Below are 19,129 nucleotides of genomic sequence, written 5' to 3' on the forward strand. Positions count from 1 at the left end.
AACAAATGTATCTATTTTCTATCAAGGGTAGTATGTCTACAAGCTGTACATCTACTACTAGGTTTTCCCTCCCAACCTTTGTCTATTTAGACTGCAAGCTATTTGGAACAGGGACTCTCTTATACTGTGTTTGCACATTGCTACATTGCTTATCACAACTGGGCCTTAATCTTAGTTGTGTCTCTAAGTCAGTAGTTCTCAACCCACAGGCCACTTGAGGCCAAATCAGCACACAGCTGTGGCCCATGTGACATCCTCAGGGTCACACAGGTAGTATATATATTGTGTGAATGCGGCCCACATAACACATAGAGAGCTGCATATGCAGACCATAGTGATAAATAGGTTGAGAACCACTACTCTAGGTGCTTCTGTCATACAAATAAATAATAATAATAATCTAGTATTCAATATGTGGAGTAATTATTGCACTTGCAAGGGGTGAGTTTAATAATTAATAAATTGTTCTATTTCTAATTTCTATGATGCTAAAATATATCTAATAAATCAGCTGTGGTTTATGGGATTAGAGAGAAATGAAGCCTGCTTTAATTACCCCGGCATCCAACAGTTCTCCAGGAGCCATTCTGGCAAACTGGGATACCCTAGCCAGGTCCCCTTTTTGCTTGACCCACCCTCTGTACTAAAGGCTGGTGTGGGGGATGGGCATTATAGCCATTACAGAGGCTCTATGCAACTGCAGGATTCCTGAACACAGGGCAGATTCTTCACTGGGCCAGATCCACCAGGTTTAGGGGAGCTCTGTGCTGAGACACTAGCACAAAACTGCTATAAAAGGACCAAAGAATCTGGCCTGGAAAGTGCTAAATAAGTATAAAGTAATAGCAGTTATCTGAGTGCTGGCCTAGAAATTAAGAGTCTCTTAGTTCTAATCTTAGCTCTCATACTGACTTACTCTTTGGACTTGGACAAATTACTTCCCTTGTGTGCGTTAGTTTACCTATTCATAAGATGGAAATGATCATACTTACATCACAGGAGTGTTGGGAGGATTAATTAGTTCAAGTTTCTAAAGTTACTAGAAGTGCAAATCACTATGACTTTGTAAACAGTTAAGTATTAAGATTAAACATTGAATCGTTATGATGTTTCAGAAAGGACATCTGCAGAGACACAATAAGTTACCTAAAAATGGACAGAAACCTTCCACCATCCACAGATACATGGGAAAAGTTAGTTAAAAAGAGACTAAATTATTTTGTACATGTACTTTAATAATTTGTTAGATTTTCACCAAGGGAATTTGCATCTCCATTCTCATTAATGTACTGTGTAGCTTAGGTAGAGTTTGTTAGTCTATGCACTGCCAACATTAAAAATCAAAAATATTTACCAATCTTCAGTGCCTTAAGCCTTATTATGAACTTGGTTTGGTTATACAGTGCTTATTTACATGTGGTTTTAATGTAGCCAGTGTTTTAACTGAAAATAAATCACTCCTTTGGTGGAATTCTGTCCTCATTTTTTTAGCACAACATGTGGTTTGAATGTCTAAAAGGAAAAGTGATATAAATTCCAGCACATAAGGTCTTTACTACAATACTGATAGAGTTATAAATTATCTTTAATATTTGAATTATCATTGAAGCATGCCAGAGAGAGATAAATTCTCCAAACAACTTGTCTGCCACCCTGTTCCTGAACATCTCTGTCTTCTAAATCCTTCATATTTGCAGTCAAACTAATACTGCTAGACTTTACAGCGATCAGCTTTAATGGAATAGAAAATTCAGGTTTGAAGTCAAGTGTTTCTTGAATTATTTAGCTATAGAAAGCATTTGAAGGTTAGTAGCATGGAATTACACTGCCTATTCAAACTCCAAACAAACCTGGTAGAAAGCTCTCTTATCAAGTTAAGCTGCTGAAACAATGCACAGTCAAAATATTATTCCAGATACATCCTTGTAAATTATTCTGCTTTATTGATTTATCAAGATTTACTATAGCACATAAAATAAAATGTGATTCAGGTAAAGTTTGGGATGTGATACAAAGTGATAAAAGTGAGGAAATATAAAAGGACAGTCAAGATAAAAATCATATAAAAATATCATATCTGTATTACCAATGACACATTATTTTATCAAAACAGGTGGGCTAAATTCATTTCAAGTGCAACTTCATTGGAGTCATATTATTATTAAATTGTTTAAGTGTTATTACAGTAGAGCTTAGACGCCTTGGCCAAAAAGCGGTTCCCAAAGTGCAATGTGCTGTATATATACATAGTAAGAGGCAGTCCTTGCCACAGCATGAGACAGACAAAAAGTGGGAGCAAAGATGTATTTTTATCCGCAATTTACTAAGGGGGAATTGAAGCACGGAGAGGTCAAATGACATGCCAAAGATCACACAGGAAGTTTGTGGCAAAGCTGAGGTCTCCTGCCCCTCCAGTCCAGTGTCTTAAACTCAAAATCATCCTTTCTCTTGAGCTACAACAGGGTGATTTTGGACTTAAGCAGTCACCTATCTTGGACTGTGAACCTAGATTCAAACACTATTGCAATTACCTCACAGGTGTCTTCTGAGGATTAATTAAGTAATGGGCCTGGTTCTACTCATTACCTCAGTATAAACCAGAAGCAACTCTACTGACATGAATGGTATCCTACTGGTGTAAAAGAGTGTGAGACCAGAATCAAGTCAATGTTTGTGAGGCACTTGAAAGATCAAAAGCATCATATAATGCTAAGTATCGTTGTTAAACTAATCTCACACCCTCACAATGCTATTGTATTTGAGTTTCCAGCTCTACAAAGAGAAACATTTTTTTTTAAAGAATCTGTTGTCATTTAAACTTTTTGAAAACATTTAATGAAAAATCCTCTCTTAACATTAAAGGCCTGAATCAGGTGCCGGTTCGTGAGTGATTTCCCAGTGAACTCAGTCTAGCTCATATCTCATGTATGGATTGGGAATCAATCCAAGAGTAATACACAGGCCCAACCCGGAGTCCAGTATGTGGAGTGGATGAAAGATCGTTTGGTTCTAGCACTTGTCAAATGTTGAGACCTTACTTGACCAGATTTGGACCAATAATACTGATCTGAAACCCCTATACTGCAAACAGCTTCCATACGTGTAATTTTAAATCATGTGAGTTGTGTCATTGGGGGCGATTTTTATCTCTGCTCTGGCCCCTGAATACTAGGTAAGTGTGCCGCAGCAGCATAAAGGGTGCCTAAAATCTCTGGTTCTGTCCGGGAGAGAATTCTCCTGGCACAAGAGCTGAGAAAGACAGCAGCAAACTGTCTTTTGAGAAACCCTTTGCAAGCATAGCTGGGAGTGGGCAGCAGCAAACAGTGCTGTAGAGATTCCAGGCAGTGGTGTAATCCATAGGGCAGACCATGGAAGCTGCCATAACTTAGCCCCCCAGTGCTGTCTAAATTACCCCAATGACCACTCTAGCCCATGGAGCAACCCACAGTTGCACAGATGGCTTAAAGCCACATTAGCCACTATTTCCCCAAGCTTCCAATTCTGTGATGAGCCTCTCAGGATATGTCTACACTGCACACTAAGCCTGGGCTTTGACTCAGGTTTGAGTCCAAGTCCCCCTTTCATCCACACACAGATCGGTCTGACTGGGGTCAGCAACCATTGAGGACCTGGCTCCTAGGACCCTGGTAGGGGTGTGGGTCACAGCCCAAGTCTCACTGAGAATCCGGTCCAAGCTCTGTCATTTTGCTGTGTGGACGCAGCTCAAGCTGCAGACCTGCATCAGAAGGTCTGCGTATTGCCATATGGACGTATTCGCATGGCTGTAAGACCCAGGTCTAGCAATTGTTAACCCAAGTTTACTATGCAATGTGGATGCTCAAGCACAGGCTTGGAAACCCCAAGTCCACAAGCCCAGGTCCCACAGACCCAGGTTTATAATGGAGTGTAGGCCTACCGGTAAAGGCACAGCACAGAAGTTCACCCATTGGGTTCAATGGAACTACTGCTGTGAGTAAAGTAAAGCATGTGCATATTTACAGGATCTGGCACCAAATTCTCATAAACTCTTGAAAATTAGAAACACTGGGCCTTATATTATTGCATTCCTTGTGCAACCAAAATACCACTGAAATCAATGAGAATTTGGAGTATGCAAGGACTTTCTTAACACAGGATTAATGTCATAGTTAACAGAGGCATTGCCCAGACTGGAACAGATTGTTACCCCCATCTAATCCATTGTCCTGCCTCCAACACTACAGTTCAATGCCAGCAGTTTAAGAAGAAGGGGAAAATTATTACCATTAATACAGCTGGCTAATTCTGCTATAATCTATCCTGGGGAGAAAAAATCTGCCAGAAAAAATGAGGTTTATAATGGAAATAATGACACAATCTTAACAGGGATGCAAACACTATTTCTACAACTACATCCAATATGAATTAAATTTACAGCAAGTTTTGGGCTCCACAGGAAGATCTAATCCAGATTCCCTCACTGGAAATTAAACAGATTGCCAAAATAAGTAAATAAATACATCTTCTTCAAAGAGGATTTGATTTAGTCCATCCTGTATTTTTTCTTCATTGTTGGATGGTAATGTGTGTGTTTATACATGTAACTTCCCCAATCCACTGAGCAGCCTTCACTTTCTTTTAGGGGAATTTACTGTATTTGACATAGGTTACATATTTAGGCATAAAATATTATAACTGTTTGTTATTTATTTTATTATAGATTGAAAATCCCACAGAACAGATGGTAACATTTATCACTTTCTTAAAACTACTTAGAAAATGGTTAAACTTAATTATTTGAAGAGAAAAATCACCGGGGCTTTGCACAGATGTTTAGCTGTTCTTGTGCTGAACAGAAAGCTTTCCTAGATCCATGCAGATTTGAACAAGTAGATCTAGCATAGAAACACATAATCTAGACAATTCTTTTTTAATCAAAGGTTCCCATTTCTGGCCCTTGCTATCCTGCAGAGTGCCCAGATAATCTTACTTTTCCATAAATAGTCCCCTGTTTGTCATCTGGAAGTGTACAGTATATCACTATATAGATATCAGCAGCCACTGAGGCCCTGATTGAGCCAGGTACTTAAGCTCATGCCTAACTTTAAGCATGCAAAGAGGCTCATTGAAGTTAATTGAACTACTCACATGCTTAAAGTTAGCCATATGCTTATGTATCTCGCTGAATTTCTTCCCCCCTCCCCCCCCCCTTTCTTTCCCCCTGCTATAATTTTCTTTTGCTAATTGGTAGAGTGCATGTATTTTTTGTGTTTGATATGCTTCTAATTTTGGGACTAAATGCATTAATCAGTGAATGTAATAGTTCTGTGCTCAAAGTGTTTTCAGTGTAACATGCTTGTCTTTGGTATGTAAAGGTATATATTGCCCTTAGTCCATGCAGGAATCGCCAATGACACTGGCTCTAGGGCTGTATGTAGCCCTAAGAGCAGATCACCACTAGGCTAAAAGGCATATGTATTGGTATTCGAGTGATAGGAAATGTGTAACAAGTCACTTGTGCCTCAGTCTCCTTGTTTCAAAGAACTGAAGACCATCCATATTTTGAGGGTAGAGATGGGGTTGGAATGGATGGCCGCAGACATATTTAATATAAAACATTCACAATATAAAGACTTTCTACTTGCTGGTAATGATCATCTGATGATTTCTGTCTTTTCATTTTTGTTGCTGCATTCTGGTTCTAAACAAGAAGACAGTGTTATCTTCACTGAAACCCTCTTCTCTTGGCATCTAATGGAGGCAGGCACTGTGTTTTTCACATTTGCAACCACCCAGCAACTTAGATAGTTAAGCTTTGAGATAAAATAAGGAATGTTGTGCTGGAATCCTCCTTGGCAGAGAAATATCCATTTCTCTTTTGTAGCAGTCTCATTTGAATAGATACAATGTGCCTAGAGCCGCACCAAGTATTCACAGTAAAAACTGAAATGACAGAAATCAATCTTGATTTGGGGTTTGTTACAAACGCAAAACACAGATGAGGCATTCTGAAAAAGATGCAAAGGTTCACAAATGTTTTGTATGAGCATGACCCAGGTTAATATGAATATGGGTCCATTTATGATTCTACATCTAAAAATCAGGAAAAATTCACAGCTATGTGTGGTTTCAAGTCTTCATCGCTGCATTGTGTCTTCAGTCCTGATAGTTTCATTTTAGTTTTGCTTTGAGATTTTAATTTTGTACAAAACCAGAAATTCAAAATGAAATTACAGGAGTTGAAACCAGTAGAAAGTATTAGCACAAACCTCTACTAAGTGGAACTGTTGAACTTTGCAGAACTGTAGTTAGAGCTGAAAGTTCATTTGACTATAAAGGAGAGTTTTTTTCACTCCCTTTTCCTGTGCATTCTGATTGGCTTTAACAATCTCTGCATAGAATTATACTATTATGAAAAAGATGACATATTTGAGATGAACCAACATCAAAATTTAGTCCGGATACCCCTGAAATACAGAGAAGTTTCTGCATCTGAATCAGAATCTGAATTCCATAATTTTCCCCCAACTTACAGATGAAAGTTATTTCCAATAGGAAAATAGGAAAGAACTGTCCAACATTTTATGCATGAAACCTTTTTTCATATAAAAATATTCCTTTTTAAAAAATCTTTTTTCCCAAAAATTTGTTTTCAAGTTTTGTATGAAACTTTTAAAATATATTTTTCATTTTCTGATTTTTCCTTTCTCCCCCAGTCATTTTTAAAAATTGATTCCCCCCCAAGAATACTGGGTGTCGGGGCAGGGTAGAGGTGGAAGGAGAGAGAAACAAAGTAAAAGGAACAGAGGGGGAAAAGAAGGGAAAAAGGCAAGATGTGAAGTATATTACATCTGTGCTTGGTAAAATATGCTAAGCTTCCAGTTTGATATACCAGGTGATAGCTATGACCTACCAAGCCCTATCTGGGCCCCATCCTATGTCCAGTCAGTTCAATGGTAATAGAATCAGATCTTCAAAGACCAATCCTCTCCCTATTACCTCGTTCTTCAGCTAACAGGGAACAGCAGCACTTCAGTTAAGAGTTCCTACATTTGATTGTCGTGGGACTACAGACAAAAGTATTTTCATTGGAGGGCCCTCAGTCTTGGAATTCCCCTATTGGTTCAGCAAAGCCTGACTTGTTTGACCTACCAAGCCAAGAAGCAAGTTTTATCTTTTTAGTCAGGCTGTTAGCAGAAGGTGGAGAATTGATAAGGCTGAATGGCTCCGACCAAATTTATTTTGTCATAATGTTAAAGTAGTAGCATAAAATTCACATTCTCACAGAAATCAGTAGGGATATCCTGCTTTCCCTACAAGCAGGGTGTGATGGGGCATTAGCCCCACTCTGGTCTCTATGGGGTTAACAGACCCCTAGCGAGACTGTGCAGGAGGCAGCCAATCATGACCCAGCAGGCCCATATAAAAGGGGCCGCAGAGCAGCACCACTTACTCCCTGGAGCTCAAGGAGGGAAGACTGGGTGCCTGGCAGGCAGTAGGAAGCAGCAGCTAGCATCCTGGACAAAGCAGTGCTACTAGCAGGGGCCAGGTTAGTTAGAATGAGCTTCTGGCTGGCTGCTGGGATTGGCAGGCTGAGGCTCTGAGGCAAGGGTAAAGAAGGTGCTGAGGCCATGGGGAAGTGGCTCCAGGAAATGTACTGAGGAGTTGGAGAGGATGCATCACGTGGCTGCTATCTACAGGGTGCCTGGTCTGAGATCCAGAGAAGTGGGTGGGTCCAGATCCCACCACCCCAGTCTCCACTGGGGAAGTGGTGGAACAGTTGAACTGCAGCACTCGCCCCTGAAAGGAAAGCGCACAGATCGTGGCACGGCCAGAGGGCTGTGTCATGAAGAGAATGCTGCAGTCCTTGGAGAGCTGTGGGTCCAACGGCATAAGTGACAGCGGATGAGGGTCCATTGGGAAAGGGCATACTGACCTGCAGTGTTAATCCCCAAGGTGACCAGAAGGAGGTGCCAGCGTGGTGAGTGAGGCCCCGTTACACACGGTGGAAAAAAATGCGGGCACACGGTCTCCCTGATATGAGGGGAAGAGAGGACTGTGGGGATGATTGCTCATCCCAGGGATTTGAGGGACTGAAAGATACTGAAGGTGCAGACAATGGAGCCAGGCAGAGGCCTTTTTTGCAGAGGGTTCTTGTGCCCTCTTGGGCTGGATTCCAGAGTCAGTGCCCCTGTGGAAAGAATTGACAGGCAGCAAAGGAGGCTTCAGTCCCTGCTGCTGCAGTTACTCGAAACACAACAGAGACAGTGGGAGGCACAGGAGTACTTGCAGGCCTACCTGGCCCAGCTCGCTGAGCAGCAGCTGTATATATTTGAACTCATGCAGGAAGAGGTAACTAGAAGCTGCAGAAAGCGAGAGGGGAAGCAAGGCACCGGGGCCAGGAGGCCGGAGGCTGGGATAGGGCCATGTTACGCCTGTGGGTGACTGGGACCCTTGTGGAAGGAGTGCCCCTATGGGGCTGGGGGACAGGAGCCTCACCCAGATAGGGACAAGAAGAGAGCACCCAAGAGAGTCCCACCTGTGAGGAGAACAGGGAGGGGATGGATGTGTTGGGCCTGTGGGCAACAAGGGCATCTGAAGAGGGAGTGCCCAAACAGGAGTTGGGAGGGTCAAGGCTAGCTCAGGGAAAAGGGCAGAACAAAGGGAGGACAATGGGAATCCCATGGCCAAGGAGAGTCAAAGGATTTGCTTTTGGTGCTATGAGAAGGGCCATATAAAAAGAGATGCCGCAGTCCTTGGAGTGATGTGGGTCCAGGGGTAGAAGTGACAGAGGGCAAGGCACCACCAGGAGAGGGCATACCGACCTGCAGAGCTAATCCCCAAGGTGACCAGCTGGAGGTGCCAGTGTGGTAAGTGCAGCCCTGTTACACAGGGAGTGCCACAACTGAGTAGTAGCATTAGCATCTGAGGAGAAAAGTTTACCTTAATTCCTAACTGAAGTGTATGCTGCAAATGTCCCTGTCTTTGGAGACTTGCAAGAAGTGCATCCTACAACTAATAGTTTAATAAGTAAGAGTGACAAACTTTTTTCCACCACTTCCAAAATCTCTAACTCTTTTAAGGTTCTTGAAATGCCATATGTCCCTCTTTCAGGGAAAACAGCAACATATTTTATGTGAAATTCCACACATATTTTTATGTGTTCCCATTCTTTATATGAATCTGAAAATGAAGAGAGTACCTTTTGTTATGTCTATGATAGCTCATAAAAGGATGGCATTTTTAAACAGCAAGGCTCTTTAAGATACCATAAATTAGTTAAGCCAAACATAAGCTGTATAGGGTTTCCCATTGAGAAAGGATTCTACATCATTACAGGGTAATAGCAACAGTATTATATGTGATGGCTGTCTGGGTTGTGCTTATTTAGCAGTAAGACACTACAGGTATAGCCTTTGGAAGGAATGAATAGAGCTATACTTGTTATGCCTGGAGCCCAAACTACCGCCTCACCCATGGTGTGTCGAGGAAGTCTAGGACAGGGTTGAGGCACATGGGCAGGACTGTATAGGCACACTCGCTTTGCTATGATCCAGAATGAACTTGATTAATTGATATATACTATTAGTCAATCTCTGTCTATCACATTAACTTAAAAATAAATTGAAAGAGGAAAAGAGAGAATTTTCTTGCTATTTTTGAAGAACAATTATTATTATTTATTATTACATGCAAGATGATGATGATGGTGATGATATCACCCTGCAAATCTTGCAGCTCCTTTTCAGGCAAAACTCCTATTAGAGCCAATGGAAGTTTGTCTGAGTAAGCACTGCAGAATCTGGCCCAATATGAGCTTCTGTGTACCATCACTGACAACCAAGATGAGAGTTCTGCTGGTGTCCAAAATTCAAAAGCAAACATTGCATATTCTCTTCAGCTTCCTCGCGTCCAATTCCCTGACCCTCCAAGAACTTATGTAGAGAGACCTTAAATGTTAAAGAACACTTCAGCCTTGATCAGTTTAGCAAAGTGCTACTTGTTCCAATCCACCCTTACAGCATCTGTAAAACTGAGAAATGAACTGCTGCTGTCAACTTATTCATTATCCTCTTGACAATACACCAGAAAGAAAAATCTGCTTTTTCTCCACTAGACAGTTCTGTTTTAGATATTGCTCACTTTGAGACAAGATACAGTAGACTGGCAGTGTTTGAAGACTTGAAACTTGAAGATGCTGGGGTGTCAGTTGAAGAGATGTCCATCAAGTACTAAAATGTTCACTCTCAATTGACATTAACAGTTTCTCGACTCTGGAAAATAAAGCATTGATCCTCTCACAATAGAGAAAGTGTCCCACTAAACTACTTATGACTAAGGCTGGTTGTTTGACATCTCCAAAAAATGGAAGAAAAGGTTTTGCAGCAGAAGCCTCCACCCCCCACTCACAACTTTAGTTTTAAAAAAATTATTATATGTTTATTGTTTATCATGGGAAATTGTGAAAAGTCAAATATTTATTTCACAGTATAAATTGTTTGAAGAGCCTAAAACCATTAGAAAACTATGATACTAGAAATATATAAACCCACATTTTCAAAATTCATGGATGGAGCCATGTTCAGTAATGGGCTAACTAGAGTAACAAGCCCACTGCAAAAGTCCCATAAAATTTCATAGAGATGAAACTAATAGGGTTCTATAGAAATTTTTCTAAAACCCTTAAGAATTTATTAGAGAATTTGCATAACCTTTAAATATATTTTTGAATCAGGTAATAGAATTTTACAGCAGAAATATGATTATCTACTAAATGCTACAGGATGGTTCTAAAAACCTGTAGAAAATGTATAATTTCCCTTAGGACTTTTCTATAAGGAAAAGGCCATGACTTTTTATGAAAAAATCTTGTGTCACATTTTATTATACAGCACGGTTTCTGCCACAAACACACAGCCTTATGTATTGACAGACAGATAAATAAATACAAATTAAATATCAAGGAAAAGGCCCTGATCCAGCAAAGCGTGTAAGCACATGCTTAGCTTAAAATATGTGAGCACTATAGCTGAAGTCAAAGAGACTACTCACATGCTTGTAATTAAAAACATGATTGTTTAGCTGGTTCTGTGCTCCAGACTCTGAAGTACTTATTCAATTCTTTTTGAGGTAAAACACTCACTGAAGTCGATGAACCAATCACAAAGTCCTCACTTAGACAACATTCACTTAAGGCAATGGATGTTTTGCCTGAGTAAGGACTAAAAGGTTCAGGTTATGACCCATTATTATTTTATTATTATACAGAATCTTTCATCCAAGACTCTCAAAACAATTTATACATGTTAATGAAGTCTCAACATCTCTATTAGATACTGGTAGGTGTCCATTGTACAGATGGGTAAAAGAAGCATAGACACACTGAGTTACTCAATGTCATATTCAGAGTAGATGCAAAGCCAGGAACAAAATATAGAAGTCTTATTCCCAGTCCTATGCTCTAATTACTAGACAATATTCCTTCCTTTATATATAAAACAGGAAGAAATGGGAGCTTGGTCTCAAAAGGCTGGAGTGCAGAGCATACTTGAGCACCAGATAGAAGCCCACGCAGGTGTGGGGATTGGAAGGAGGGCATTATTGTCTAATATCAGCCTCTCATGAGATTTTTCAGGACTGCTCTTGATCCCCCTGAGTCTGCCTCAAAAATCTCAAGATTTTTGTGCTTCAACTGTGAAAATGCTATTGAGCAGAATAAAGCAGGATTCGAAAGAGAGGTCCTCTCCAAGCAGCCTGGAAAGAAGTCAGCACTTGAACTCTGGAGATCCATCGTTATCATGAATCACTTAAGTCTGAGGAATGTATGCTTATTTTCTGATTTATAAAAGGCAAAACACATTTATGTTCAGTGTTTGTTTGTTATGCAAAGAAAAACCTGGGGGAGAGAAATAGAGGGCTCAGCCAAGATGAAAGGTGTATCACTGTGGGCAAGCGTGCAGGAAGGCTAGCCCGGGCTCCCTCCTTACCCTCCATGGCAGCATGGCTCTGGTGGATTTCTGACGCCACGGGAGCCCCACCTGCAACACTCAGGGGGGCTTCAGTGGGTGGAAGAAGTATCCATGCAATCTAACGCAAAGGAGTTCTGTGCAGAACTGGCAGAGAACAAAGCCATAGAGATGTTTTGCATGGCCCTAGCACCTTCCTCCACAGCACATTTCCACTCCTCAGGCACCACAGAGCTCCAAAGATAACACAAGGTCTTTGTGAAGTTTATGAGGGGATTAAAGATTATGCCAGTACAACTCCGCATTTTCACTTTTGATCCCTCCACAAGTGCAAACCCTATGGGATGATCTGGGCTCAGTTCTTAGTTGAGCAAAACGCCAATTAACTATAAAATTGCAGCCTTGGGCCGAGACAACAGATTCTTGTGCTGCTCAAATTTCCATTAACTATAAAGGAGCTCGGCGTGACGCAGGGGTCCAGATGACAGGATCTGGGGGGTTGGTTGTAAACCACTTTGACTTTTCTATTCCAATTATTTTTAAGTGCAGTATTTGTGTGTACTTAGGCACTCATTTTTTGGGGGGGTCAGGAAATTTTAGTTCATATTGTTCATGTTTACCTACAGAGCATCAAGAGTCAATTCTGTAAAGCACTGAGCCCGTCTGTGTGTTTCCAAGAATCCCCAAATCCCACTGATTTCAATAGAAGTTGAGACACCTCAACCTCACAGGATCAAGCCTCAACAGATTAGAGTTCTGTGTTATACTGGTCATAACAGTAGGCTTAACTGAAGTACACCAGGACAGTTTTGTGAGTAAGGCCCAGGACTACTGCCCAGGAAATCTAGGTGCATCCCTGGTTCTGTGACGGATTTCCCATGTGACCTTCAGATAGTCACTTAATCTCATTGTGTTTTAGTTCCCCATTTGTTAAATAAGGATAATAAACTTCCTTTCACCCACCCTCATCTATATTTTCTATTTTGATTGTAACTCTTCAGAGCAGGGGCTGTTTCCTGCTATGTATACATACATTGGTTCCCAATCATGATTAGTGCCTCTCAGTTGAACTGTAACCCAAATAATAATGCTTTTCAACTTTCACCATTTTTTGTACTTCTTAAATCTGAAATTTTCTTGCACAAGCAAATGTCTGTTTCTAGTGAGGGAGGTTCAGAGTTTAGGTTTAGTTTGGAAAAGCATCCAAAAAATGTGGCTGTTCATCTAAAGTTTATTCAAACTAGCTGAACCTCTTGAAGCTACAAAAGTGGGCTGGAAATATTACAAGAATCAGACTCATAATGCTCATAATGTTTCCAAAACTTTGGCATCTAGTTCCAGCCTTGCTGGAAGCGTAAGTGCACAAAAATGAAAAATAATAGAGAATAAAATGAATTGCAGGGCTGTTGTTTTGTAACATTAAAAGAGTCCATTAGACTTGTTCTAATTTTGGTCAAAGGTGGGTTTGGGGCTTACAAGATACCTGTTTTCAGACCAGTTCATCCTCCCTTAACTTTATCATCTTAAAAAACAAAAATTCACGCACAATTATTTAAATGCCTATTATAGCCATGCGGGCTCAGGGGATAGGAGTGGGAGAAAGGAGGCTGGGACTGAAGTTCTGTCAGTAGATTTTATTGTCATGTTTCAAATCCAAATCTTAAAAGTAGCTTCCCCTATGGTGTTAAGGAATTCCCTTAAAAGTCAACTTTTCCTGGTAAATGAAACCTGAACAATTAACAAAAACAGAGAAAATGATTAGCCCTTTAAGACAACGATATCTCTGTAATTCCAGTCTTTTGACAGTCACAAAATAAATATATCAAGCAAATATTGATAACAGAATTGGCCAAAGAAAAAAGTAACTGTGAACTCTTGGCTTTTGTGGGAGTAGAGATGTATCTGGGCTAATATTTGGAAAAAGGAGTGTGACGAGACATTAGTTTGAATTTCTTTCAAACTTTATTATGTATGTAAAGAAACCCAAGTGGATGAATGTGTAAACAGGCATGTAAAAGGCTTGAGAAAAAATACTGACTAGAAATTATTCTGAGACGCTATATGGCATAAACTGCTATAGTGACTTGATTTTCAGTTTGTATGCTGAACTGAAAACTAGAGCTGGTCAGAATTCTGGACAAAATGAAGTTTCATCAAAGGCAAAACATTTCATGGAGATGTATCAGTTTTGCCAAAGTTTTAACTGGGAAGTTATTGACCAAGGGGGTAAGAGAGAGACTCAGGTTCAAAGTCCGACTCTGCCTGATTCAGCATAATCTGGGATGAAAATCTCTGCTCTGAATCAGGTAATATAAAGATTTGAACCCGAGTCTCCCAAATCTCAGACCACTGTCCAGGCCTACCTGCCTCCCTTCCTGAATCCAGAAGTTTAGGGTTTGATCCTAAAACAGACATTTAAACAGAATTCCATTTTCACAAAAATCTTCTCAGTCAGCTCTACTAAAAACCTCTGCTCTTTAACTAATCAATCTACCACCTGCAACAACAAGTACCACTCCTCATAGGAAGTTGGTTGAAGTGGAGTCTTCCTCAGCACCTGCAGCAGAATGTTTGATTGGGGTTGTCAAAGATGACAGAGTAGCAGGAGGGGAGGCAGAGATTGAAACTACAGTGAGACCAGTTGGTCTCCCTTTTTCTGCTCTCAAACTTGGTTTTCACAGCTTGCGTTATTTCAGAGGATTGCTGCCATGGGCAGGAGTGAAGTGGTATGCCAAGGCTGTTTTGATTAAATTAAATATGAAATTATATATGAAAATAGGATTAGTCTCTTTCTCATTAATATTCATCAGGTGTACAACCGGCACTTGCACCTCAAAACAATATACCACCTATATAAAAACATAAAATTTCAAGTTGTGAGTGAATTTAGTGCTCACATGAGAGCTGTTGTGCTGTGTGTGGCAACTAACAGTAACATTTAAGCTGCCCAAGCAGAGCTGGGAGGTGAGATGCCAGGTTTACAATTGTGCTAAAATGCTATAGGTTACATAGCAATAGAATACCTCAGCAAACTTTATATATCAATCAATCGTAGCAAAAGTTGCAGGCACTGCTAGAACTGATGCCCACAGGCTTTGCATTGGGAAATGCTATCTATTTTTATGAAAAAAATATTCTGGAGTTGCCATTGTCAGTGCATTTGGTAGATTGCAACAAAAAATAATCAAGAAAAAAGTATGCATAACACTTTACTTCACCGAGTGCACGGTGTTTTAAATATGTACAGTGCACTAACACAAAGTGTTTACAATAATGTTTCCTGTTGTCAGTGGCAGCAACAGGCACTTTGGCTCTAGTAAGTACATTGTTATCTTCGTTCATATAAGGAAGTAGATCCATCAGCTAATACAATGGCACATTATGAAAGAAATGAAGAACTAGCCTGATGTTTCATCTAGGAGGAGGAACAGACAGATTGTCTCTTTAAAGCAATCTTGGTGCTTTAGACGCTTGTTGGAGCTAATAGAGAGAGATGAAGTGGAAAATTGTCTCCTAGAGGTTGAATCTGTGTGGTCTCATCTTTTTTTTTTTTTTAAATAGAGAGTAAGGGAAGGTAAATCTTTGTGATCACCATTATACTTATATTTTAAAAAGCAGAGCTTTGCGCAGGAAATCAAGCTCTGCATTTAAGAGAGGAAGCATGTCAACATTTTGTTAAGCATGCCAGCCCACATTCTCTATGAGTAGCATTTGGGGGAATGAAAATGTGCATGTCTTATATCAATAAATGATGGAATTGAAATGTTAAGACATCCCATTGTGCAGTGTCTCTAAACTTAGGGCAGAAGGAGAACTAAAAGAACAAATGAAGTGCCTAGGGAAGGAGAATGAGGTTTTGCCACCTTTGCAAACTAGTTCGTTGGATTTCAAAACTAGTACAAATTTAAAAGCCTTTTTTCCTGTAATTTAAACCCATGGATTTACTTCCAGGGTGATTCAATTAAGCAAACAAGCAAGCAAAACAAAACAAAACAACCAACTAACCAAAATGTTTTCCTAGGGAAAGGAATGTAATTAGGAAGTAGAAGAACAAGCCTGCTCACCCCTAATGGAAAGTACTGAAGGCAGTAGGCAGGAAGCCTCAAACAGGAATCTGTTTGGTTGCTATTTCGAAGGTAAACGCTGGAGAATCCTAACTGTGGACCCAGTCCAGCAAGGATTGGCTCACTCTCCATTCTTATTTACTTCAAAGGGAATTATGGGTGCTCATCACCTCACAGAATCAGGCTTGAAGACAGGTGCACTTATATGTCTAAATATGCAAAGCGTGTAAAAACACTTGCTCCAGAAAATTCAAAGAATTGGAGGGAAATAAACAAAGGCTTCAATCCTAAATTTCTTGCATATAGGCAAACTGCTGCACCTGCCCAGAGCTCTACCAACTTCCACAGGGATCTTTCCAGGCACCGCAGTCCACCCACCCACAATATATTGCAGCATCAGGCCAAAGAGAGTAACAGTGAGGATCCAATCCAACTCCCAGTGAAGTCAATGAGAACTGGATCAGGCCCTAGATAAAGAAATGACCACATGATTAAACAGGTGACCACATAGGGACTGTGGGTGTTATTTTCAAAAGCGCCCAAGTGATTTAGGAGTGCAAGTACCGTACATTTTCAATGGGATATGTGTGCCGAAGTTATTTGGGTACTTTTGCAAGTCCAACTCTAGGAGAAGACAACTTTCTCTTAAAATTAGGGATTTAAGAAAAAGACATTTGAATTAATCTCACAAAATTAGGTTTTCTTGTTAAACAAAATGATGCTCAGCCCTGCAAAACACATGGATGCCTGACCTTCTCAGGGGACCACCAAAATACTGTAGCAGAGGTGAGTTTTCAACTAAAGCATGTAACCATTTTGTATTGGAAACTATGGGGAATATGTTCAAATGGTTGCTTAAGACACATATTTACTCATGGAAATGGTCCTTAGTGAATTTTCATTGTAGCATAATTCACGTGAAGATTCATCAGCCAATAAAACACTGGAACAAAGGGCCTGATCCTGAAATTTGTACTGCATGAGTGGACATCTGCACCTGCAAAAGACAACTTGCAGAATCCAGACCAAACGTTATATTATCCCTCTGATGTAATAAATAAAGATCAATTGCTTTGTAAGGAGTTGGTTTTATTTTATTTTTATTGTGTTGGCTGATGAATCTTTATATATAATAAATGATGGTGATAAAAATAATATTTTGCCCTAAAATAGTATCTTTCAGACAAGGATCTCATCACTTTACAAACATCAATTAACTGTTTTTTTTTATACATGGGTAAACTGAGCTTCACTTGCCCAAGATCATACAGTATGGGCCTGATTCAGAGCCCACTGAAGTCAACAGAAAGACTGCCATTGACTTCAACAGGCTTTGCATCATGCTCCAAGTCAATGGCAGAGTTCAGAATAGGATAGACCTCCCATACTTTACTAGAGATATTCCAGTGAATTCTTGTTTAGTGGGGTTTTAAGGGAATGGTTTTAACCAAAATGTTCCCACTGACTATCAGGGTACAACACCAATAGTTTAGTTTAGTTTAGTTTACATTATGAACACTCAAGGTTTTGCAGTGCTTACCCTTGCAGTTGCCCCTATATGCAATTTCCAGCTGAGGATCTCTGCATTTTGCTCGTTGAAATTCACACCGGGACAGGAAAGTCCTTCCATCAGAAGCACAAAGTGACTTCTGAGGGGACCCTGCACAGTCCAGGCTGCATTCTCTGTCTTTGTCTTGGTCCACTCTCAAAAACTAGAAAAAAAACAAAACCACAAAACAAAATGGCATGAAATTTTGGGAAGTTCACTCCGCCAGTCAACTGTTATCAATGACATGAAAAGCACTTCCTGATCACCTACTCCAGGGAATGTATGCAGGTGTGCTCCAAAAAGTGAAAAGAAAACGTATGTTCATTGTATGCTAAATAATAGATAACTTGGTGTTTTCTGGTTTTGGATTGCTCAGCCACTAATGTGAAATACCAGTAATTAAAACATCTCGGCAGTATACTTTTAATTTATTAGTTTAACTGGGGAAACTTTGAACATTAAACAATCACTCCAGAGAGAAAGGAAGTTGCTCAGAGACTTTACAGGCAAAAACTCTGATATTGCAAAAATGGAAACCCCCTTCAAAACAGACATGAGGATTTACTGTCATCCATTAACTACTTAAAGCAGCCTTGGGTGAACCTCAAAACTTTGGAAGGTTCAGATTAAGTCTGGATTCTTCTATTAAAATATGAGACTCATTCTGTAATCATGAGCTAGAATTTCTGCTCTAATAGGTTTGATTTCAATGTTCTGCTCAAACTATGTCCACAGAATTCCAAATGGCATCAATGAAAGATGCCTGAATAAAGGGAGAACATTCGAAGTTAGATCAAGACTCTGGACTAGAGAGCAGACGTGTATAAAATGCTTAGATCCCATGGTGATAGGTATTTTAGTAAATCAACTGATAAATTTAGGTTTAAAATTACAAAATTATAGCCCCCCCTCTCCTAGTGCATCTGAGTGGTAATGGCTGGACCTGCCTCCTGCAAGGGAGCCTTGCTACTACTGGCCTTCCTGTACAAAACCCTCTCATCACTGCAGAGCAGCCGGCACAGATCTATATGCTACCAACATCCAACATAAGTTCTCAAAAAGGTTATGTGAGTCTTAAGTGGTACAGAGGTCTTTTTCTGGCCTTACTGCACAGAGTAAAATGTCAGCCTGCTAGATGCAGCATGAACTCCAGGATATATATATCTGCCAGGATTGGAAAGAGGCATGTAATGGATTGTGGCTTCTTCCATGACCCCAACCCAAGCATACCCTATCCCGCTCTGCAGAGTCTATTCCCACAGATTTGGAGTGGAGTGGTTTCTGCAGGCACACTGGGATAGAGACCACAAAGAACAACATTTGGTCCCCGCTTCTGTGTCATCCAATCTCCTCCAGTAATGGAGATAGACGGGAACAAATATAGGCTATGACTGAGGTCTCTCTGTCAGGTTGTTCTAGTTATGCGTTACAACAGGTTAGAGAGAAAAAATATTTCTCTCTCTAATTTAATTCCCCTCATCACTTTGAACATGCTAAATGATCATTGGTTCAGATCTTAGTCTTCTACCAGCTGAATATAAACTTACTGTAGTGCCTGGAACTGGGAAAAG

General features: G+C 40.2%; 1 protein-coding gene across 4 annotated transcripts in view; it reads right to left on the minus strand.

The window, feature by feature from the left end:
• The window catches only part of SMOC2 (SPARC related modular calcium binding 2), a 179,974-nt gene that overhangs the window by 99,936 nt on the left and 60,909 nt on the right, over nt 1-19,129 (minus strand). For all 4 annotated transcript variants that reach the window (XM_067535906.1, XM_067535904.1, XM_067535905.1 and 1 more), the window contains exon 2: nt 17,550-17,721. In XM_067535906.1, coding sequence (XP_067392007.1) covers nt 17,550-17,721 — 172 coding nt within the window. The remainder of the gene's footprint in view (nt 1-17,549; nt 17,722-19,129) is intronic.

Source organism: Emydura macquarii, unplaced genomic scaffold (genome assembly GCF_026122565.2).
Source record: "Emydura macquarii macquarii isolate MOO-44397 ecotype Brisbane River unplaced genomic scaffold, CSIRO-AGI_Emac_v2 contig_3517, whole genome shotgun sequence".
NCBI lineage: Eukaryota > Metazoa > Chordata > Testudines > Chelidae > Emydura > Emydura macquarii.